The sequence below is a fragment of the Tenebrio molitor genome, chromosome 8 (assembly GCF_963966145.1).
Source record: "Tenebrio molitor chromosome 8, icTenMoli1.1, whole genome shotgun sequence".
NCBI classification, from domain to species: domain Eukaryota; kingdom Metazoa; phylum Arthropoda; class Insecta; order Coleoptera; family Tenebrionidae; genus Tenebrio; species Tenebrio molitor.
The window spans coordinates 19,202,693-19,227,294 of record NC_091053.1 but is presented as its reverse complement, the minus strand read 5'-3'; the positions used below and the strand labels follow the sequence as shown (position 1 = coordinate 19,227,294).

Below are 24,602 nucleotides of genomic sequence, written 5' to 3'. Positions count from 1 at the left end.
TTTGACCTTGTTTTGAATTATCACCCTAAAAATTTTTTTGGAAGCAGTGCATAGTACAGGATTCAATTTTGCCGCGTTAGCACGATTACAGGCCTCCAATCAACTTTTTACCGATTCTTCGTAAAACTTTTTTGCGGCAACTATAGATGGCGCCGAAACTTGTTATCCGTTGAATCTGAGAGAGTGGCCAATCTATTCTCTTCTTTATCTAGGGCTTCACTTTTACTGTGGCAGGGACCACTGCACACGCAGTCCATGTTGTAGAGGTCAGTGTCTATTGCACAGACTAGAAGTAGAGAAAATCAGCGCAGACAACGCTAAAATCAAAACGAAACATGACAGGGCGGAGCTTATGATGCGCGCTCTCCAATTTACCGCTGACAGGGGCGTATCATACAGTCGTCAGTTTAGGGGCAAAAACTTAACCAAAACTCAATTTTCTTCATTTGATGAAAGAAATTCTACATCGAGGTCATCTACTTTTGTTGTAGAACCTCTAATAGAACACTAAAAACTATCTTCATCTTCAGAACATTCTCCTAACACCCTCTATATCGTAAACAAAAGAAAATTGTTGACTCCGCCACTGTCATATACGTAAGCTGAATTCAACTGATCTACATTCGTCTTCTGCGCAAACCACGTGATGTCATGTTTCGTTTTGACTTTACCTTCTAACTTGAAATCTGTTGTTGCCAGAAAAAGTTGCAAAGTATTCTAAAAATATACCGGGTGAGTATAAATGAATGTGACTTTTCTTTCATAGGTTGGTACAGGGTTATTCTAAATGATTGTAGTCGAAGTAGGCGTGAAAACTGAATGTAAAATTTATGGTTGCCGCTCCACATAAAAAAAAACATCAAAATGATGTGAATAAGTCAGTACACACGGGAGTAAATTGGGTGCAAAACAACTCAATATTTCTGAATTCAGTCGTTAATTTAACAAAAATAAATAAAAACCTCATCACCGCACTTTTCACCTTAAAAATGACAGTGACAGCGACAAAACTGACAGTTCACATGAAAGCGGCAAAAATGAAATAACATGGGCATGGCCTACTTCGACTACAATCATTTAGAATAACCCTGTATAATCTGTCTCAATTCTAAATTTCCACCAACACTGCATTCTACGTTAGAAATACAACCGGCAACACTGGTGAAAAATACGTCAGGATGTATTTGTGAGGTTTATCATTCTCTGTCTGACAATTTCCGTTTTTACAACTCAAGATGTTAGAATATTAGAATTTTGTACTTGCCGAAAAAATATTTCCTACTTTTTCATCAATTTGTGTATTACATACTTAACTCGTGTGCCAACCTTTTTATGCCTTCGAAACACTTTACTTTAAATTAATTATGTTGCCAACTTTGGTTATGTTATAACAAAGCCCACTTTAGGAATATTTTTATTTTGCCAACATAATTCAACAGGTGATAGAAATTTAGAATTGAGATAATAATTTTCTACATAACGTGAAACAATTGAGATGGCGAGTTTAGTACTTTTCACTGCGTTATGTTTTGGAACTAGAATTTAAAAACGTGCAATCTATCAGCGTACGGAGTATACAGGCTGATTTACATAACTTTCCGACCCTAACGAAACGAAACGAAACGTTTTTCATTCGGAACGTGATCCGAAAACATGAATTATTTTAAACTTTTGTATGTTTTGGACATCCCTCACAAAAGTCTCAATTATAAAAATTTAAGAATTGCAGTAATCGACAATATTTATTTTATTTAAGTAACTGACCCATCATACAGGGTCTCTCAGAACTGACGGACCAAAATAACGAGGTGAAATCATTATCTTCTGGCAATAATAGGAAAAATATTTAAAAAAATCCATCCTCATTGGATTTTAAAATAAGAACGTTTTTAATTGACCAATCGAGTGTAGATATAAAATTACCTTAAAAAATTATATTGGTAACTATCGAAACAAATTTGATTATTGCAAAGACATAATAATTGAATATTATGTCATAATAAACTATTTCTGACAAGTCATTAAAAACGCGTAATGTTTACCGCTTCAGAATATTTTGATACGCTTGTCTTATATGGACAGTGTGATGAGAGTGCCACAGTTGCTCCTCAGGAGTACGCAGTTCGTTTTCCCAATAGGGAACATCCTAGCAGAAATACTATAACCTGAAAAATACTATAACCTAAAAACGTCCGTCATTGCACAAACAATGCGGATACCCAACAATGCATATGCATCATTTGAAATGTATCCATAGTTACAAATAAAACAGGAAAACTAATTAATAGGTAACTTAACATCAACAACAGCATTGGTCAGTTTAAATTGCTTCTTTCCTAATCACTATTTAAGATAGATTTTTTTGAAAATTTTTCCTATTATTCCCAGAAGATGATGAATTCACCGTATTATTTTGGTCCGCCAGTTCTGGGAGACCCTGTATATCAATATCATATCGATCCTTTCCTCATTGAAGCTTATTTTAATTACTAACAAATATTTTAGCATCATGCAAAAAAGAACTGTCAAGTGATTGTTAAAAATTCCAGGACTGCGTTTTGTCTCTCGAGATCTTTGCTTCACTCTCGTATCCACGTTACATAGATAGTAGTTAAAAGATATATGGTTTGGATATTCTAAATTGGCAGAAGCAAGATGTTGCGCGGAAGGAACAAAGTTTCGGCGCCGCGTTTTTTTTTTAAATATCTTTGTCAGTGGCGAGTGCAAATTCATAGAATAATAATTTGTCCAAAATTATACAGGTGTTCCAGAACTCGCGGATCAAATTGAAAGTGTATATTCCTTGATGGTAATGAAGGTAAAAAACGTTTAGAAAAATATTCAGGGTGCAACAGCTTTTTAGTTATGAATTAATCAAATTGACCAATAGAGCTCGATCTAATTTTCCCTTTATGAGAAAATTGAGTACCATCCCTCAATTGCCAAGCAACGTATAATTCGATGAATAATAAAATTATTTTCAATATTTATCTGGTCAACTTGTCGAAACAGACGTCAAAAGTGACAGCTACTTTTGAAATAACCAAAAATGGGATAATTTCGCCAAAGGCAGGTGAACAAATGTATAGAATCTAAATCAGGGAACGCAAGAAGTTTCTTCTTCCGGCAATGAATGAAATATGGTTTGTTATGACATGAGTGAAAATTTCCAGAGGGATATGGGAAATTGACGGGAGGGATATGATGAATTGAACCTTTGTTGATGGAAGGTAAAATGGCGACGTAGCGTCAAGTGAGTACTTAATACATGTTACTACCTTAAAAATCTTAGTAAAAAGTGAAATATGCAGGGCCTGCGAAGTGAATCTGCAACGTATTAGCGCAGCTACACCAGCGGGACTCGTCATCGTCGAAATGAAAGAAAACTTTAGGAACATTTTTGACATTGCAAAAAAAGCTGTAGTTACACGTAGGTTTTGAACAACAGATCAAGCATAGTGGCAGTTCTGAAAGAAAGAAGACAAAACTGGATTGAACTAACCTACATATTTATTTTAACATCATTATTAGTAAAAATTTAAGATCAAATTTTATAACTAAACGATGTAGAATGCAACAAATGAAATAAGAAACATGCAAAATAAAAAGAATAATTTATAACAAGTATTCAAAATGATCACCTTTCATCTGAAGGAATAGGCGAGCTCGTTTTATTAAATTTTCCCTTGCCAGTCTAAGCATATTAGGAATAACAGTAGCCAGTGTTTCGTGAATTTGGTCATTTAGTTCTTCTAAAATATTGATAGGTTCGCGGTAAATATAGTTCTTCAAATATACTTCTTCTACCGTCATCATCAAAGGACTGAAGAACGGCATCTTCAGTCTCTGGCGTTCTAACTTCTCGCGGGGGACCACCAATTTCTTGTCAGGTAGGCACCAAGGACCCAGTGTCTCGAGCACGGCACAACAACCGTAGAAATACGTTATAATTTAGATGTGCCAAACGTCGTGGAAAACGTATTGCATCCTCACGTGCATTGCGCCGACACTCTCCATAAATTATGAGCATTTCGGCATACTCTGCTGCTGTATACATGATTTCAATACGAAGTTTGACAATTTCGAATCAAATTATAACTTGACGTTGTCAAAATCTTCACAGTTGCCCAAACATTTACTTGAAATTCCATACCATGCTTACTAGAATTATGTTGCTAGGCAATTCAAACCTTTGGTTACATTTACGTGAAATTCAAATTAACAGCGTCCTTCTGATTGGTCAACTTTAATTATTCATTACAAAAAATCGATTATACCCTGTCCTTTTTTTTAAACGCTATTGCTTTCAGTTATCTCCAAGGAAAACGCACTGTAAGTTTGATCCGCGAATTCTGGGACACCTGTATGATTACCTACATTCAAAACTGTACAAAACTTAAACTATACTTTCCATTCATTTCTACCAAGAATGGCACGGATTAATTAGGCAAATATAAATGTTTTGTTATGGACCCATCTTTATCTGAAATGACCCGCTTAGGAAATAATGTACCTACTGCAAATCCAAGATTGAGATTATAATTTTTTAATATTACTCCAGAAATAGGTTTACAACTAACGGAACTTGTTGTTGCTGCATTTACCGCAATATCAGTTCTAATATGATAAAAAAGCCAGTTCATAAACACTAACAGCAAAATACTAAAAACCAGAAACACCAAACAGAACTAGCATCAACTAAATTAATAAAATGTTTGTTATTAAAGTTACTTTTAAACTGTGAGACTCTTGGCATTGCACTATGACAACTTCACTGAATTCATTACATTTGTTTGTGAGGTTATGATTATTTAATGACATTCCCTCCTAAAGTGGCGCCGTGGAGATCACAGGCACTAAAGCTTCGCCCAGGCAGATGTATAGTAAAATATGTCAAGACGGCGGTGATAATAACTATATAAATAACTATGAACGCAACGGAGAGATAAAAAGTGGCACAATATTTTTCCTTTATAATCTGCAACATGTAATGCATACTCGTACTTTTTACATCCCATAAATTCTTTGGTTATATTCGTTCCACAACAAAATTCAATTTCGCGGTATTCATTTTTGCTTTTATTCCACGTTTTCGATTTTTGAATTGGCCGTTGGCGTTCTACCAAAACTTAATTTACATTCGATTCTAATAAATCAAATATTGGTCGCAAGTACGCAATTTTGTTTATTTTTTCAATTAATACACATATCTACTTAAATGCAACAGTTTTATTAAACGAAGATTTTCATTACACTCAAAACAAGTAATTGTAAAAAACGAATTTTGCTTAGTTGTCAGTGTCAAGTAGTAACAATCTTCGTCCATTGAATTTGTTGCTTTGTCGTAAGTGGCTCCATGAAGTGCTTTAAAAAACACAATATAAACATCAACGGTAGGCTGACTGTTCCTGCTCCTACTATAAGTATGAATACTACGAGGATGTCCCAAGTGTCCTTTTTAATAAAATCTTTCCTGGGTCTCAACTTCTTAAGACGTTTTTTCATATTTTTCGTAATGTTTTTAATCCTGTAAACAATTAATATCGAGCGATCAAATTAATTTGTAATCGAGTCATCCATGGATTTGAATCCGTATGTCTTTGCAATTGATAAATCGAGATCTAAACTGTGTTTCAAGCTGCTTTTATTGGAGCGTGGAGTTCAAGTAACGACATACGATTTCGGATTCATGGATAACTCGATTACAAATTAATTTGATCGCTTTTTATTTGTAACACACAACTAAGTTAATGATAAAACTGTATTGCTAAAGTGGAGAGTAAATCGAGTAACGAAAAGAGAAACAACACGGTGCTTATAACATGTGCAATATTGCGTAACATTTTAAGCAATTTTATGAAATATCAGTTTTGGTTTCTTGAAAAGCCTGTTAGTTTTTAATAAAAAAAATTTAAAGAAAATGTACCTAGTTTAAGTAGGTACCTATATTACATACTTGTGTATGGCCTCCATCTTCATGTTATACGATTATTAAAATCACAGTGGTAAGCTTCAGGTAACGCCAAATAACTATATGGTAAGATGATGCCAGAAAAATATTGTACTAAAAATTGTGCGCAAAATGTAGCTATCAATACCTAGGTATCTACCAACGCCAAGCACAGCGAACACAGTACTCACTCTATCTTATCAAAGTGACCAACTTCAACAAATTGAAAATGAGGACATTGTCTGGTGATGGTGATGATTAAATCGTGACGATTGCGAATTTTTGATATTTACAAATTTGCTTATAATTTTTTAACGGAAAAAGATAGCAAATTTTTTTCTTTGCAAAATTTGTTCAGAAAAATTAGCTCTTTTTAAATATGTGTGCCAAAATATAGGTGTTTCTGGGAAAAAAAAATCGATGACGTCATTACTTCAGTTTCCAAATATGCGCCAAATGTGTAACTCGATTAATAAAGCGACAAAATCGATAAAACTTGAAATATTTTCCAACTGATTTCTGTCAGAACACTTCATAAAACTGTCATTTGTAATTTATGGGGGATTACGGATTCGGCTATTTTACAGGTTCAGTGTCATCTTTGCAATTATACATCCTACTGTGAACCCTCTTAAGAAGTCAATTGCCTTCGTAAATAACTATCTTTATTTATGGAGTCCCAAAACTAACCCGAGAAGGGTATCTGCCGCTCTCTTTCATACTCATCTAAAGTACGAGTAGGTAAATGGAAGTTTTTGATTTTCAATTATAGATTGCTGCTTTATTTATAGAGTTAGCGTTTTGGCGCAATGGTATCAAATTTTTGTCATTTCAAGACGCGTCGATTGATATCAAAATATCCCCATTTGAGTGGTCTTTACAATTACATATAAAGTGTGCGTTCTCCTTTCAAAGTAAATTTCATTTGTAAATTGTCAGTTGTCACTTTCAGTACATACAAGGTTGTTGCAAAACAACTTTCAGTGCGTAAGTGGGTACAGAAAGAAATAGTTTCAAATGTAGATATAAAATGTATTTTATCAAACGTTATATAAAGTAACACTGAAGGTATAAGATTATATGGCAGCACTAAAATTATCCCAATAATGGAAACCAATATTGGCGTTGAGATGGTTGTCTCGGCTCGTGCAGCTGCATCCCTTTTCCTTGGTTCAGGACAGGGATTAAAAATTTGTGATAGAACATGTTTTTGATGTTTATTGTAAATTTTGTGATTGTAACGAAATTCCCTTTAGTACTTTGTGTCTTGAAAACAGTAAAGATGATTTGTAATAGTATTGTATATTTAATAAATAAATATAATTTCATCGGTATGCATTTGTTTTGAGGCCGGCTCTGGAATTCACAACAGAGAATTGCTTGAATGATGATTTATGGTTGGGCTGACCGCCTACTGCAATTGCGACAAAAGGGATGTTTATCTCCCGTCAAATACTTTTAAAGGGCCATATAATCTTATACCTTAAGCGTTACTTTACATAGTGTTTTTGGCAAAAATATTTTTCGAATCAAAGTAAAAGAAAATGTTAAAAATAGTCTTGTCTTCACAAATTGAAACCACATTCCATCATATACAAAAAATCAGTCTAAGTTATTCAGTTTTTGTACATTTTCTCTAGGTGTTTGGCAATAGTACTCAGTTGCATGTTGTAGGTCCCCTCGTAGATGCTCCCAATTTTAACATCCCTGTAAAATTTCTCTTGGATAAAATCCTTACTAAACCCAACACCGCCCATCCAGTCGATACATTTAACGCAAGTTTGTTGGGCCACATCTGCCGCGTACCACTTAGCCATCGCGGCTTGCTTCACAAAAGGCTCACCACTTTCGACCAGCCTTGCCGCATTGTACGTGAGAAGCCTAGCGCATTCAATTTGCGTGGCTAACTGCGCTATTTGATGTTGCATACTCTGGAACCAATCACTAGTACCACAAAACAAAAACACACACATTGGGCTAAGTACCTGGAAACTGAAGAGCGCCTTTCCGAACTGAGTCCTCTCCAGAGTGTACGGTATAGTCGCGTCGAAACATCCCTGAGCCAAGCCGATCATTTGGGCACCAATCCCTATTCGTCCCTCGTTTAAAAACCCAGCTGCGATTTTATATCCCTTTCCGTATTCACCCAAAATGGCGGATTCTGGTACCCGCACGTTGTCAAAATTGATCATGCAAGTGCCTGAAGCGCACAGACCTAGTTTCTTCTCTGATGGGGCTATGGTCAGCCCAGGAGTGTCTCTCTCAACCAGAAAACATGTAATTCCTTTGTAACCCTAAAACCAACAGGATAAAGAAACGCGAAAATAGATCAAAGAAACGTACTGCACTTGGATTAGCATTGGCCATAACGAGAAACAACCCTGCCAGATCCGAATTTGAAATCCACATCTTCGATCCATTGAGTACAAAATCAGAACCATCTTTCGTCGCAGTTGTCTTCAAAGCAAACGCATCTGATCCAGATGTGGCCTCAGTTAGCGCAAAACCACTACACTGAAGGAAATTGATGTAATGACAGGTACAAAGAAACCTGACTTGGCTGTTACCATATTCGTTGCCAGTTGTGGTAAATATTTGTGTTTTTGGTCGCGAGTGCCCAACTTTTGGATCACGTTGTTGACCAACGTGTTTTGAATATCCACCAAGACGGCAACCGCGGGATCCACTTTGGAAATCTCTTCGATGCACAGTATCGTGGTCATGAAGTTACAGTCAGCACCACCGTATTCGCTACCGATTTCGATCCCCATCAACTTAAAAAGAAACTCAAAAGATTTAAAACGTTGAGCATTTCTGATCGGCGTACCCCGTTGCTGAACAACATGTCTACGACGGATTGTTTGAATTTTCCCTCCGATTCCATATCTCTGACATGTGGAGCTATCTGTTCTCTGGCCAAGCGAGCAACTACGACGCAAATAAAAACAACTGAAAGGAAATGTTACTCAGCACTTCACTTACCAGTTTCTTTCATAACTAATTCATCGTCGCTGAGATTTGTTAAAGGTAAGTGGTTGGTGTAAAGGTCGATGTTTTCTCTAGTTTGTTGTAATTTAATTGCCCCATTGAATAATTGTCGAACGACTGTTTTGTTAACCTAGAACATAAATATTGGACATGAATCTAAAGTTACTTAAGTCTTACACGTGACACGATTAAGTCTACTTACGGGTTTTGACAACTTTAACAAACTGGACAGTTTCATGTTTGCAGTAGGAATAAATTCGTTTCTGGACGACGAATTTCCGTCGCAATGAAGTCAACACTCACAACTGATTAGAATTATTATTGTACCTTGTAATTGTGAAAATGATAATTGGACGCTTGTTTATCAATAAATTACTTTTTTATACACCATGTTGACGTATTGTGTCCCTGTGAAGAAATCCATTTTATTTTCTTTTGATAATAATGTGTCTAAAAATAACTTTGTCGCTGTGCCTGAAATTTACAAACAACATGCGCCTGTGAAGGAATTAAAGCTTAATGCAAATTTATTATTCGACTGTTTTTAATTAGATTCGTTGGTCGATTTGATTAAAATTTGAATACAATGATGTCGCTAAAAAGTATCGGGCCTTCAAATAAATATATATTTAGAGTAGGCGTAGGCGACATTCTAATTCTCTTAACAGTGTAAAGTAATTTTTGTAGGTAACCAATTATTCTCCGGAGTTACACAGGTTACATAGTAAGCTTTTTCCCATTTCATATTGTCATATTCCGTGGAGGGGGAATAGGGAGAATGCACTACAAAAATTAAAAATATTTTTTGTTCGACACTGTCAGAATTTGAGAATTTTCTCCTGTGTGAACGGATTTTGATAAATTTGACAACTTGTCAAAACAAACGTCAAGCTAATTTTAAAGATTTTCAGCGATTTGGAGCCTTTGGGGGGTTCGTCGAACAAAAAAACGTTGTATCCAACTCGTTCTTGTGTAATTTGGGCTTTTTTTTTGGCACTCGTGGACCTTTAAAACTCTCGTTTCACTCGAGTTTTAAACTGGCCCACTCATTCCAAAAAAAGCCCAAATTACACACGAACTCGTTAAATAAATTACTGTTCTAACCTAATTTTATTTCGTTAAAATGTCAGACGTTCCTTGTATCATTTTCTACGCTGGAAAAATGTTGCAAACAATTGAATTTCCATAGGTTGCTCTAAATATAAATTTATTTGAAGGCCCGTTATATTAGTAAATAAGAAATATTTTCATCGCCGAATGAAAAGAAAATATCTTATTAAAGAGATTAAATTAGTTATGTATTTGAACTACATACTAGTAAGGCCCCTTCAGAACACTTTTTAAGAATTTTTAACCAGTTTTTCCAAACAGAGCCTTTTTAAAAAGTCAAAATTTTAAGACATCTATTCTGTTTTTCCAAAGGTGAATTCGATTTCAGTCAAACAAATTCACCTTTGAAAACGTTTAAAATTTATGGATTTTAGCCTGTTTTTTAAGGTATACAGGGTGTTTTTGAAGATTGTGCAGATATTTGAACCAAAATGTATAATGCGTAGAAATACTTGATAAATTGTTAAAAGTCAAACTGATTAAAAAATCTGATCACAAAAGGATATTCTCCACTCTGGGCTGATTTCTTCAAAGTCGTGAACCGTCTTTGACTTGTGCTCCGCACCCTTCGGTGAACTTTTTTAAACTGAATAAATGAGTCTAATACACATTAGATCTGAAGATATTGATTTTGAAATAAGTTGTTCTGAAAACCCTATTAATTTATCAGGATTAAAAGGTGAAATTGCTTTAAAAACAGCAAGTCTCTGGTATAGTTGGGAAGAAGAAAAATTATGATATCAAATTTTCTCCAACGCAGATAAGTGGATTTTTTACCTGCTTTAATTCCAGCAGCAATAACTACAGCCAAAGCATTGGGATTAGGTGCAGTTGGTTATGCAGGTACTAAATTAGCACAAAAAGCCTTCGGAGATGGTATAAAAAAGAATAAAAAAAAAGAACCCGAACACATATGGACAAGGAATAAAATTGATAAGAAAAAGGGCTTAAGTAATATATAAATATCTGATATTATGAAAAACTAGCTTTTACCCGCGGCTTCGCCCGCAAATTTCAGAATAGTGTTAGTCTTAAAATTGTGAAGCATCATCTTCGATCTTGTCTACATTTGCTGCTGTTTGCCAGACTTGTTCAACGCTTAACTTTCCGTTGAAAATAAACGAATGAAATCAATAAAAAATCGCAATCAAGGTATTCCCGATGTCCGGAAGTGAGGTCATCGTTATTCCCTGCAAAATCGCGCTTGTGTTAGTGTTAAAATTGTGAACCATCATCTTCGATCTCGTCTCGTCGTGTGTCCCATACGTTGCTATAGTTATTTAGTCATTCATAACGGCCTCTCCCTCTCATAACGGCCGCCCTTAACGGACTCCGACCGTTATGTGGTTGTTTACATGACAAATAGTCCGGAACGCCACCTTTAACAACAATTACAAAAAATACAATACAAGAAAATGTTTTTGTGAAGTACCTAGTCAGCAAACGCAGAGATCTTTGTCTTTCTTACTTCCTCCCATAAAAAGTGATGCAATCACTGAATTTTATGAAAAAATGGACTAAAAATATCATAGCGGACTTTTTTTGTTGTCATTTACTTCAAAATTAAGTCACTTTGACAAGAACCTCAATCTTAACCTGAATTCTGAATTTAAAACACAAACAGCTTTCACCAATCTGGAGTTTGGCTGCGAGTTCCAAACGCCGCTCAGGAAATTCGTCAAAACAGAGGCATTCTGAATTGAATTCGGTTTTCTTGGGCACGTCTTGCATTGCAAACGATGGCAAGCATTTAGAGCAAACTCTCAAACTCAAAAAATTTTCACAAAAAATCAAACATAACTTCGAATGACAGAAAAACTTGACACATTTTAGGTTGGTCGTACTTCAAAACTGCCCGCCAAATTTAATTTTTTTCACCGATTCCCAAACAAACTGATTCCTTTGATTCTCTTGTAAACCATTAACATTTGTATAAGGCAAGTTGGGTTATTTTGCCTTCTTTTAACACGTACAATCTCGGGTTAAAATATTTGCAAAACTTTCAAAATCAGACTGTATACAGAAGTTAGAAAAAAAAATCAATTTGTACAAAATTTTATTGTAGGAAAACATTTTTATAAGCAAAACAATATTTTACAACGCAAATACTTATCAAGGGAAAAGGCGACATTTTATAAAGCAAAAAAGAAACTTATAGGAGTAGTAAATATACAAAAAATCAAGATGCGGTTACTTGTTTATTTTATAAAAAATGTGTAAAAAGATCAGTTCGAAATCCAGGATTCAACTTTTGTAGAATTTCTCGATGTGTTTGGCAATAGTGCTCAGTTGAATGTTGTAAGTCCCTTCGTAGATGCTACCGATTTTGACGTCTCTGTAAAACTTCTCTTGGATGAAGTCCTTGCTGAAGCCGACCCCTCCCATCCAGTCGATGCATTTAATGCAAGCTTGTTGCGCAATCTCCGCCGCGTACCACTTCGCCATGGCGCCTTCTTTGGCAAACGGTTGTCCCGCATCGACCAGCCTCGCCGCGTTGTACACAAGAAGTCTCGCCGCCTCTAGCTGCGTCGCAACTTGCGCTATCTGGTGTTGCATGCTCTGGAACCCGCCAATGAACATCCACGATGGCTCTATAAACAACTCACCTGGAACGTGTAGACCGGCTTTCCGAACTGCGTCCTCTCCAAGGTGTAGGGAATCGTGGCGTCGAAACACCCTTGGGCGCAGCCGATCATCTGGGCACCGATTCCTATGCGCCCTTCGTTCAAGAACTCGGCGGCGATCTTGTAGCCCTTTCCGTACTCGCCCAAGATGTTGGACTCCGGGACTCGCACGTTGTCGAAAGTGAGCATGCAGGTTCCGGAAGCGGATATTCCTAGTTTTTTCTCTGGTTTTGCAACTGTGAAACCTGGAGAGTCTCTTTCAACTATGAAGCATGTGATGCCTTTGTAGCCCTAGAACGTAAGGGGTCATTGCTGGACAGGTGCGGTAACGAGAGTGGTACGTACTGCTGATGGATCGGCGTTTGCCATAATTAAGAAGATGCCAGCCAGGTCTGAATTCGAAATCCACATTTTGGAACCGTTGAGGATGAAGTCTGAGCCGTCTTTCTTGGCGGTTGTTTTCAAGCTGAAGGCGTCGGAGCCCGAGGAAGGCTCTGTCAACGCAAAACTGCTCACCTGAAATGCAGCAAAGTGGAAGGATTCATTTTAGTTGTTCAGTTAAATACTCTAACGCGCCCTACCAAATTTTCCAATCTTTTTTTTGGGATGCTTTAACAATTTTGAAATGAATTGTCTGAATCGCTGTTTTTTGAAATTAATTATTATGTTAACGAATTCGTTTTGAATGCGTTAATAAGCTATTTATTAAGGAGTTCGTGTGTTGCAATAATGTGTTTAAAAATACCTAATGCATAATAAATCGATGTTGAGTTGTGTCAAGAAAAAGAAGAAATTTGTGGGAGAGAAAAAAAATGGAAATTTTTTAGAACATTCTCTCTACAGGTGTCTCAGCTAAGACTTTCGAGCCTAATATCTTGTATTTTTATGAAATTTAAAATACACATATTTTAGACGGTGAAGGTTCAGTTAGTAATAATAAAATTACCACAAGTTAAAAAATGTAATTTTAACACATGTTTCCTTTATTGAAAAGTAAGCGCAATTATTATTAGATTGTTAAACATTACAATTGATGAAAAGTTACCAAGCAACATTTTGTACACCCCTTAAAATCTGTCAGAAGTAGGTGCGCTTTATTAGAAAAGTCAGAGTGTGTAAATACTCTAAAAGACACAGGAAGTGTACGTGAACTAAAGTACCTTGCTAAAATATTACGATCGTGTTTTAGTCCTTTATGGAAGAACTAAAGCATCCGCTATAATAAATTACGTCCAAATATTGTCAAGAGTTTTTAAGGTTAGAAAGATAAACGTCAAATATGTCAGTGAAGAGGGGTGACCAAAATCGGTGATAGAGCGCATTTGTTTGATATTTTTTGATATAAATGTTAAAAGTGATTCAACATTTTAAAAAGGCATATAAAAATTACATTTTTAAGACTTGGGATTTTACTCTTCACCGTCTAAGATATCTGCATGTTAAATTCCATAAAAATCCGTTGGAAAATATCCAAGATATTAGGCTCGAAAAATACTTTCTTCATTCAACATAATGACAGTTATTCAAATCAAGCCAAGATCACACTTTTTTTTTAATGGTGTTTTTTTTTACATTTTTTAATTGTATTTAGTTCTAAGATTTTCAGAGATACTTTACATTTTTTCGTTGGTAAAATATCTATTATACATTATACAGGGTGTTTTTGAAATACTAATACAAAACAATTCTGTTGGGGGGAGTCCCAAAATGGGGGATAAATTAATTCCACTCTCATAGGCTATGATAAAATGCATTCACTTTGTTTTGGCATAATGGGAGGCCATAGAAATTTTCCATTTCATTTAGTAGTAAAGCTGACTGTTAAATCAGGTTATGTTTTTCTAAGTTTGAGGTTATAAATAGCGTCAACGTCTAGTGCATTGTTGTCAGTTTTACTAGTTTGCAATAGAAGAATACTCAGACATTGCGGAAAATTCAGCAGCATGTTATGTTCATTTTTATAGGTCCGCCTGTCAGGCACTTTAGTGACGGAAATCAAACAGTGTGTCCAAAGTTAAAAAAACAAATTATGCCAAAATGTCGTGAAAGGTGTTTATTATTTAATTCCATTTACTGCGATCATCCATCGTTACAAGATAATTTAGCAAAATATGATTAAAATAAAATGAGACGTTGTGCTTGTTGTCAGCCGTTTTCCAGGACCAACACCAACAACATTTCATTGAAATTTACCATACTCAATGTTCTTTCAAATAAAATTATTTTTTTTACAAATTAGCCGCAGTACAAAGGAGGAATCTGAATTTTCGGAAAGATGATAAATATATATATTTTTTTTGTCTTGGCAAATACAGTAGCGGATAGAAAAAGTAGGACAATGTTTTTTCGCAAATGTAAGTCTGTTTAGTCTTTCTATGGTTAATATGAAAATATTTAAAGTCCATTCAAAAATCAAAAACCACCAACGTCGCATTTTCCTCGATAATTACTATCGGCAACGCTGTCTAGTACTCTAGTGTAAAATTTGGTGACACTTTTGTGTAATTTTGAGGTTAAATGTTTATTAAGTGTCTTGTTTTTCTGGGCATGTTTAAGTAAAAATAATAAGCATCAATAAATAAATGAAACGTGCTGCTAATAAAACAATATGAACGAAATTCAAAGCAATTGAATTTTATTTTAAATCAAATAAATGTCGTAATTTATAGCTACCAACATAGTATGAAAAAATATCTACCTAGGGTTTTTTAGATTTTACCAACCTAACGCAACAGGTGGTGGTTTTTTGATTTTTGAATGGACTTTACTTAAAGTCCATTTGTTTTAATAAACAATTGTCAATGTCAAAAATTCTTAAAAGACCGGACTGTACCACCCCAGATTCCCCAGAATATTGTATTTATGATTTATGGACGAGATGTATAATGGTTTTTACACTAGATATTTATTGAGGTTATGTATATGTTGCACTTTGACGTTTTTCTATCGCAATTACACAAATTACAATAATAATGTCATATCCAGCGACCGGTACGAAAATACCTACAGAAAAATGATATCTGTTAAGACCTTGCACATCAAAAGCAATGTTTCGTGATGTTTAATGATTATGAAAAGTGAGTTGCGTCTTCAAACTTAGCAAGAAGAAATGAAGGTTTGTACGGAATATTTACTTGAAATCCAATAAATCGGGAAATGTGAACGATTAAATAAAATGTGGATTGAAAGATAAAAGACAAAAACTAGTTTAATATTAGAAAAATGAAAAAACTAGGAAATAGGTTACATCAAAAATATGAGCAGCTTTCTCGCAAATTTCTTTTTTTTCCGTCTCCAATTCTTTACAGTATCGAACTACTGCCATCTTTTCACGTTGAAGAAGCGACTGACCTGTGCCCCTTTTACGTGAAGCCATTCTTCAACTTTAAATTCTTCGCCAATTTTGAATTTTATGCTTTCATATTTAAACAAGTCGTGCGCATGTCAAATAGATGAAATTTGGCTGACACTCAGAGATACCAAGATTGAATTATGAAATAACTAGGTTTGACATTTTGGCAAGTCTACCAACTTGACAACATTTTGACAGTTGTTTATTAAAACGAATTTACTATATTTATTACAGTAAGCCCGGGTTACTCAACTCAATTTTAGCTAAATTTCTTAATAAAACTTGTCCTACTTTTTTCTGTCCGCTACTGTACATATTTTCAGTAAACTCTTCTTTTTTGTATCCAGATTATATTTGCAAAATTGCGTGATCCATATAATGAATCATTTACACAATAATGTTGTGAAAAGAAACCCACTTGATAAACTTTGTTCTTCAGTTATAAATCATAATTGATTAAGTAAAGTGCAAATGTCAAAGATTTGATAAAGCGTGCAGTTTTATTATGCAAACAATTACTTACTAATTCTCATAAAATATAATAACTTTTCATTAACACTTTGCACTTTATTAAAATATGATAAGAAATCTCTTCTAAGGTCTACTCCTACTTGTTTGAATATTTTATATGAAATTTAAAAAACCTTCTACGTATCTTGTTTGTGCCCCATCTGCACTTCTTACCTTTTAGTTCTTTTTTTAACTTTAATTAATAAGAAAACAGAAGCAATAATTTATACAGGGTTATTATAAATGTTTCTAACATAGCGACGCCGGCGCACCTAAATGAAGCGCACAGCCACCTACGATGTTAGAAACATTTATAATAACCCTGTATAATTAAGACGGTATCGAGGGAGTAGCAAACATCGCTCATTTGTTTTAAATTAAAAATCAATTTAAAAAATAATTTGAAAGCAAGTCCTGAAGAAACCACTATCGTTGGTGAATTTTTTGACGAACCGGTTTTTGTCGCGACTCTGTAGATTTGAAAAGCGCTCCTGCAGATGATTTTTTTTGCCTACCATCCAATCTCTCCAGATGATTTGATAATTTTTATCATTCCAACGAATCAAAAATAACTGCTCACCGTATTTGTTGCCAACCGCGGTAAATACTGTTTTTTCTGTTCTTCGTTTCCTAATTTGATGATGACATTGTTGATAAGCGTGTTTTGGAGATCTACCAAAATCCCAACGGAAGGGTCAACTTTCGAAAGTTCTTCAACGCACAACACGGTGGTCATGAAATTACAACCGGAGCCGCCGTATTCCGGGTCAACCTGGACTCCCATCAACTTCAAATGCAATTTTAACAAGCTGAAGATTTAACACACACAGTACTTACTCCATTATTAAAAAGCATGTCGATCACGGAGTCCTTAAACCTTCCCTCGTCCTCCATCGCTCTGACATGGGGGGCGATTTGTTCTTGGGCCAATCGTGCCACTATAATTTTTTTTAAATAGTTTTTATGACTCGATTGATTTATCAAACGTACCGGTTTCTTTCATCGCAAGTTCATCATCACTGAGGGTTGTCAGGGGCAAGTGTAAACCTGTTGCTGTTTCGACATTTGGTTGCATTTGTTGCAGCTTTCTCGACCCATTAAATATGTGTCGTACTGCCGTGTTATTACCGACAATCTAAAATATTCAAAGTAAAAATTGTTGTACTCGTTAATTACGTATTAATAAATAGACGTACCTTTTTTGTTACTTTAAATAAATTATTCATGATTAACGAGCTGCGTTTGTCGATGGTAACAACAGATGTGCAGCCTACCTTCCTGGCCGCATCCAATCAACTGATCAACAATAAGACTCCAACCTTGTAAAAGTGATAATTTAAACCTCTATCTGGTGGAGAACTTGTTTTTCAATTTGACTTTGACGTAGTGTTTCTGTGACGAAACACGTGTTTGATGAGGTTTAAAAATAAAGATAGTTATCCCACTAATCGTGGATATTAATTGTTCTAAATATATATTCGTATCTTCTTGTTAATTAAATATTCACATATGGCGATACCAAGTGAAGAATTGGGGACATTTGGTACATTTTCATGATCTCCTGGCACTTGTACATAATTGTGCGAAAATAAAGAGTATCAAAGGAATTAACTTGAGATATTAAAGATCAAGTGATTTGATCCGGTGACAGTAAGTGTTGTTTGTTTTCGAGTTGTTTTTGTTATTGATCAGATAACAACGACTCGTGCTCGTAAAAATAATTTGGTAATCTTGATGGAAGTTTGGCAAAATTCTGTTTCAATTTGTTTGTCTATTAAATGATTCAAATAATAGAATATTCATTATTATGTCTTGGGTAACTACGAGATGTCTACAAAATTAAATAAAAAAAATATATGTAAAATCCATTCATGTTGTTTTGGCATAAAGGGAGGCCATGGATTTTGCATTTAATTTGGAAGTAAACCTGTCTGTTGACTTAGGGGGTCATTCACGAAACTCGGTAAGGCTCGATAAGGCGTTGCAAATTCAAAACCATGACAACCGACATTGTTGAAGCATTGTATTTGCCGTTTCGTTAACGATTTGCAAATTTGCAAAGTTTCGTGAATCTCCCCCTAAGATTATATTTTTCTAAGTTTGAGGTTATAAATAGCGTCAATGTCTAGTGCATTGTTGTCAGTTTTACTTTTAGTAAGGGAAATGAAACAGGGTGTCCAACGTTAAAAAAATAAAGCCTGGCCTCACATTATGTCAAAATCACGTGAACGGTATTTAGTTGGCCCAATCTAACACCAGAAATGTTTCGAAATGTTCAAAATAACTGAGACTGGTCTATACTATTGTTTAAATAATAAACGGTGACCATTTAATTTGATTAAAATTACAACATTTATGATTAATTGTTTTGAAACTTTAATAAACAACTTATTGATTTTTTTGTTATTTGTTATTGTTAATAGCATAATTAAAAAAATTTATACTCTATTGAAGCTTTGACTATTATTCATTTGTTTCATTGCTCCAACTAGGCCAACTTGATTTTTCTAATCGATAAAATTATTCAGCTATGTATTACTTTTATGTTTCGTAAAGAAATGGAAACAGAAGCATTGTAACCGAGCTAAGATCAATTTTTGATTATCTTTTGTTCGAAATCTAAAAAGAAGTGGTTTTCTGGATGGCGATATGTATCTGCCTGTGGAATTTTTCTTTCGTTCACGATAACTTCCACAAAAATGTACCTATTTGATTATGTTTGCCCAAAAAGGTTTGTCTCAGTGAGGGCTCTAGTTGTGTTGATTTTGATATTAATCGGATCTGTGGTTTTGGAAGTATATCCAATTTTATGCGATTTCCTTCGTTCACGATAACTTCTGCAAAAAAGCACCGATTGAAATGTTTCTTCGTGGAAAATATTTGTTTTTGTAAGGATTCAGGGCTTATCAATTTTGATGCACTTTGATGTGCACTTTTGTATTTAGGTATTGAGGGTCTAAATAAAAATCTGGTCGTATAAGGGTTTTCTGGCAAATTCTACTAAAACTTTTCTTATTAAAAATATTTTGAAGAAAGTTTTTGGAACATGGAACACATGTACACATGAGATAAAAATCACAAAGAAAAAAAGACACAAAGCTAGAACAAGTTAAATATCTCAGGCCGATGATACACAAAAAGAACTGTTTGAGTTGGCAGTACTGATTTTTACTTTTAAATGGTATAACTGGAGTAACTCCCGGTTGTTGACGACTTCACACTGACAGTTGACAGTTCAAGTTGTTTCTTTGTACCGTTGCTTGACTTTTATACATACATAACCTACAATTTTGTCGCTGTTGATTTCACGTCAAATATCTGTCAAAAGACGTACAAAAGTATTGCAAACAGCAACAAAATGCTCTCAATTGTATTGCCAACTTAAACAATTCTTTTTGATCAGCCGGTATCACAGGATGGGCAACTTGATCACGAAATAAAAGAAAGGACAGGAGCAGCTGAGAAACTTTTCGCTACCTACAATAAAAAATCAATTTTTAGCAAAAAGGGAAATACTAAAAGAAATAGAGATCAGAATAGTTAAGAAAATGACTACCCCAATCCTGGCAGATGGTTCAGAAACTTGGACGAAAACAAAAAAGTAAAATACGAAGCACAGAAATGAGGTTGTTTAAAAAAGTAGAAGGAAAAACCAGGCAAGACAGAAAATAAGGAACTCCACTTTTAGAGAAAACTTGAAAATAAAACCAACTCTGCCAACAATCAAGGTTGTTTTAACTTTTAAGACATCTCCGACTGGCTGAACTTTGTCAAGTCATCGAGATTATCTCTTTCTCGTCACATAGCAATTCAGTCAAACATTTGGTCATTAGTTGTGTCTAATCACCAGCGATAAACACGCATTGCGCCGACCCAATTTGTTTTCATTCAGACAGTCCACTTATCTTTTTTTTTGCCTTTCCAACAGTATTATATAACGCAATACAGTTGGTCAACGAATAATCTTAACGTGACGTTTGACCAGGATCTCCTCGACCAAAGTTCTTTGATTGTGGTTTATAACTGTAACTTCGGGTCTTCCTTTTTTGAAGAGACATGTCCAACAAGAAAAATTATAATCTATGTTTTATTGTTCGTTTATCTACGGTGTCTGCCCTTTATATGTCACTGAATTGATGTTCTGAATTGCAGCATTGTTACCAAGTTTGAAACCATTAAAGAATAAAAGCCGAATTTAATCAAAACTAATTAAAAAACACACTTCAATAATAATTGCGAAAAAACAGTTTAAAGATTTGGTATGGAGTATTTTTTTAATTGCCAAAAAAGAGACGAATTAATGCTATTAATGCTAAATATTGGATATTGTCTCATCTACAAAAATCCCACTTAATTAAGTACACTTATAATTAAAAAATGCAGTCCACGGCTGTCGGCCAATCACATCCCTCGTATTTTCATTCTACAACGGCAGATCGCCAGTCGGATGCGTTTATAAACAATAAGTCGCGCATCGCATAGTAACCGCTAAAACACTCGGATGATTCCACCACTCGCCTACGGCTCGTGTTGGAATTTTCATCCTCTTGAATAATAGCCATCATTATAGGCTCATTGAAGAATGTACTATTATTGTTCATCATTAATATTTTTTTTACCCTCCACCACCCGGCGGCACGGCAATTTTGCCGGAGTACATACACTATTACGGATATTACTATCAAGTAATAGTGCAGTGCTTATCAACATAATTACCGGCGTCTCGCCTCCACATTTTGACTTTGTTGTGTTTTATTATGTTCTGTGTCAATGTTAAGGAACTTCCTCAAGATATGACATGAGTATATATATATACCTTTTTGAATTTCAACTACCAATGTGTTACCTAAATCCAAAATTTTTAAATTTTTAAAAAGAGATTGCGGTACTATTCCCGTTGCTGAAATTACAAGTGGTAAAATCGTTTTTTTTTCTAAACACCAAAGATTTCTCATAGCAACGGACAACTCTAAATATTTATTAATTTTTGTGTTATATGTCTGTGTTATATTATGTGAATTTGGAACAGCTATATCTAAAAGATATGCTTGCTTTTGTTGTTTATTTAAAATAATAATGTCTGGTCTGTTATGCTTAATATGAATGTCAGTTAAAACTGTTCGATCAAAATATAATTTGTAATTGTCATTTTCCAAACAACTTTCTGGTGTATAACTATAATGTGCTTGTGTATTCTTTAATAAATTGAATTTAACAGCTAAATTCATGTGTATAATTTTAGCGAATATATCATGACGTTTCTTATATTCGCTTTAAGCCAAAACGCTATTACAGTTACAGTTTTACAAGAAAATTCTGAGTAGTTGTTAATGCAAATATCATGGTACAAATAGCAAATATGTAGTAAAAATATTGTCACCGTGATAGTAGGACGGTGCATACCAATGAGGCACACCTCCAACACACGACACTTGAAGATCGTAGTCGTTACAATTCGTTTACATTCTGGGTTAATATAAGAATAACATAAAGATTGTAACAATTATTTATTATCGGGGATAATATAACTACACTACAGTCCATTCCATTTAAGAATGCAGTAGATGTCGTTTCGAATGGAGAACGTTTCACACTGGCGAACGCGGCAAATTTGAAAACATACATTCCAAGCAAAATTAACAAAAAAAAAAGTTAAAGGAACTTACGGTAGTGGTATTCTAATAACAAAATTGTAGTCTAATGATGCGTTTGATACAAAAACTCGATAAGTTTGGCACTATTAACCAAAAAAACAATCAAATCTTAAAATTTGACAGTAGTTATCAAAAATCGAACATTGCTTGGTGTAAACTTTTCTCTCATTTTCATCAATCAACGACGAGATAATAGTCCCATACTGCATACTTAAATGAAATAGACCGTAGGGTTGTAATTATCATCGGTGATAGCACGAGTTAAAACCTATGAAAATTAACCGAGAGCCTAGCACGAGTTCAATTTTCTATAGGTTTTAAAGGCTGTATGACAAGATCCTAAATTTTGTAGAAAATTTGTTAGAAAATGAGAGAGGACCAATGAACGATCAGGATCTGACAAAGACAGACTATGATCCTGATCGTTCATTGATCCTGATCGAAGGTCTCTCTCATTTTCTAACAAATTTTTTACAAAATTTAGCATCGTGTCAAACAAGCTTAACGAGTGGTATCATCGTTGATTAATCATAACATGTGTTATATTTGTTGAGAGAATATAATGAACGCTAACAGAAAATGTCAAAAATTTTAAACGATCTGTCAGTTTGACAGTAAATAATTATAGTTACAGGATACTCAATACAAATTTTTTTTCGAGTTTTCTTCTCAATTAACTTTCGAATCTCTTCCTCGCTAGCATCTCCCCATCGATGGTACTCTATTGGACTACTGGTTGTAACGTTTTTTGGTTAACAGCACAATTTTTTGACTTCGGGGCGTCCATTGAAACTTTCTGACACTTTGACAATTTTATTCATAAAAAATAAAGTCTGTCTCAATTCTAAATTTCCACCAACACTGCATTCTACGTTGGAAATACACCTGACAACACTGTTTGGTAAAAAATGCGTCAGATTATACTTGTTAGGTTATCTGTCAATTTCCGTTTTTACAATTCAAAATTTTAGAATAAAGGAAAAGAACGAAAACCTTTTTTAAAATGCAGCAAGTAAGTAGGTAGAAAATCAAATTCTAAAAGCAAAATAAACTTATGAACTAATTTTAATGTTTTCGAATCATGTTTGTGAAATAATTATATTGCCAACTTTAGTTATTAAGAATCCCCAATTTAGAAATATTTTTATTTTGTCAACATAATTCAACAGGTGGTGAAAATTTAGAATTGAGACAAACTATAGGTGAGAGTCAACATGCGGTGATAAAATTATCAAAAGTTATCAAAAATGCACCATGTGACACGTGAATTATATTCTCTAATAAGTAGGTACACTTGTAGATCTTACAATGTGGATTTATTTCATTGGAAAAAAAACGCGTATTCATTTTATCGAATTAAATTTAAAAAAATTCAATAAACAAGTAGAAAAGAAATAACAACAAAGTCAAAATAACGTCGACGTATCCTCTTAGAGATTATTTTGTAATAATCATGTTGATTATAATATCTATAATGCAATACATGTTACTTAATGCAGTACCTATCTTGATAAACATGCCACCATGTATGAAAAAAAATTTAAATTAATTGCTGGATAATGAAGGTCAGATCGTTCACTGTGTAAACAAAGATATTGTTTACAGTAATGCTACCATCACAAAGTCAATACCTACCTTTACCTCTATTTAGATAAGAACGTAGATTTTTTTATCTTTCCACAAATAAAAAATTATTAAGCCGATTATGTGGGTTAATGATAAGCTCTCGTTAAATAACATCTGTGTATCTTTTTAATATCTTAAATAACTGATAAACATTATATTTGAAAGGAAAGGTTAGAGGTCAAGGTTTGGGACAAATTCAAATTTTAAATTCCGGAATGCCGGTCTCGGGTCTATTCATAAATGGTCTATTCTTCTAATACATAAATGACCTTGCGTTGTATTATCAAAATTAACTAAATTTAACCTCGGAGCACGAAAGATAAATGACAATTTTAAACTGGTATTTCAGCGGATCGGTCGAGTGTAAAGGAAGATTTTTTCTTCAACTAAAATTAATTTTCGGCTCTAGATAACAAGGGCACACTGCAATTTCTTTGTTGTATTTGTTGATCACAAATACCTACAACAAAGAGGGAGCGAATGGAAAACAAGACTTTTAGCACAACTTGAATCGCACCGGCAACAATGATGAATTGATGAGCAAGGATTTTGCCGAAATTTGTGTTTGAACATTTTCTTCGTTACCATTTCGAAAATAAAATTCTATCATGAAAATTTTATATTCTCGAGTGAAAACCGTTATTTTTATTACAATAAACGTCGCAGATGACAAGTGACAGTTAAGGTATACGCCCTCCGTTTTTATCATTTTTGTTTTTCACAGCTGTCCCTTACCTCTTTTTTATTGGTACGATTTTATTGTTCTGATGACAGCATGGTACTGTAAA

At 34.4% G+C, this 24,602-nt stretch overlaps 2 protein-coding genes across 2 annotated transcripts; both read right to left on the bottom strand.

The window, feature by feature from the left end:
- Nucleotides 1-5,211: 5,211 nt before the first annotated feature.
- On the bottom strand, nucleotides 5,212-9,384 carry LOC138137493 (short/branched chain specific acyl-CoA dehydrogenase, mitochondrial-like). Its single transcript, XM_069056908.1, has 8 exons — nucleotides 9,141-9,384; nucleotides 8,933-9,068; nucleotides 8,778-8,878; nucleotides 8,518-8,724; nucleotides 8,294-8,464; nucleotides 7,936-8,244; nucleotides 5,957-7,881; nucleotides 5,212-5,527 (listed from the first exon to the last, which is right to left on the bottom strand). The coding sequence occupies exons 1-7, from the start codon at nucleotides 9,174-9,176 to the stop codon at nucleotides 7,567-7,569; spliced, it is 1,275 nt and encodes a 424-aa protein (XP_068913009.1). The 5' UTR covers nucleotides 9,177-9,384; the 3' UTR covers nucleotides 5,212-5,527; nucleotides 5,957-7,566.
- Nucleotides 9,385-12,087: 2,703 nt separating this feature from the next.
- On the bottom strand, nucleotides 12,088-17,891 carry LOC138137491 (short/branched chain specific acyl-CoA dehydrogenase, mitochondrial). The gene is made up of 7 exons (XM_069056907.1): nucleotides 17,731-17,891; nucleotides 17,525-17,669; nucleotides 17,372-17,472; nucleotides 17,115-17,321; nucleotides 13,018-13,188; nucleotides 12,655-12,963; nucleotides 12,088-12,607 (listed from the first exon to the last, which is right to left on the bottom strand). Exons 1-7 carry the CDS (start codon nucleotides 17,758-17,760, stop codon nucleotides 12,293-12,295), a joined length of 1,278 nt encoding a protein of 425 aa, XP_068913008.1. The 5' UTR covers nucleotides 17,761-17,891; the 3' UTR covers nucleotides 12,088-12,292.
- Between the last annotated feature and the right edge of the window lie 6,711 nt (nucleotides 17,892-24,602).

Excerpts from the sequence above, each read along its gene's own strand:
- LOC138137491 (XM_069056907.1), bottom strand. The coding sequence starts at position 17,760 with ATGAATAATTTATTTAAAGTAACAAAAAAG. Across the intron at positions 17,322-17,371 it reads ACATGCTTTTTAATAATGGA|TTGATGGGAGTCCAGGTTGA; the intron begins GTAAGTACTGTG and ends TTGCATTTGAAG. Across the intron at positions 13,189-17,114 it reads CGCGGTTGGCAACAAATACG|GTGAGCAGTTTTGCGTTGAC; the intron begins GTGAGCAGTTAT and ends GCTGCATTTCAG.
- LOC138137493 (XM_069056908.1), bottom strand. The coding sequence starts at position 9,176 with ATGAAACTGTCCAGTTTGTTAAAGTTGTCAAAACCC. Across the intron at positions 9,069-9,140 it reads TGTTAAAGTTGTCAAAACCC|GTTAACAAAACAGTCGTTCG; the intron begins GTAAGTAGACTT and ends TTTATGTTCTAG. Across the intron at positions 8,245-8,293 it reads CCAATGCTAATCCAAGTGCA|GGTTACAAAGGAATTACATG; the intron begins GTACGTTTCTTT and ends TGTTGGTTTTAG.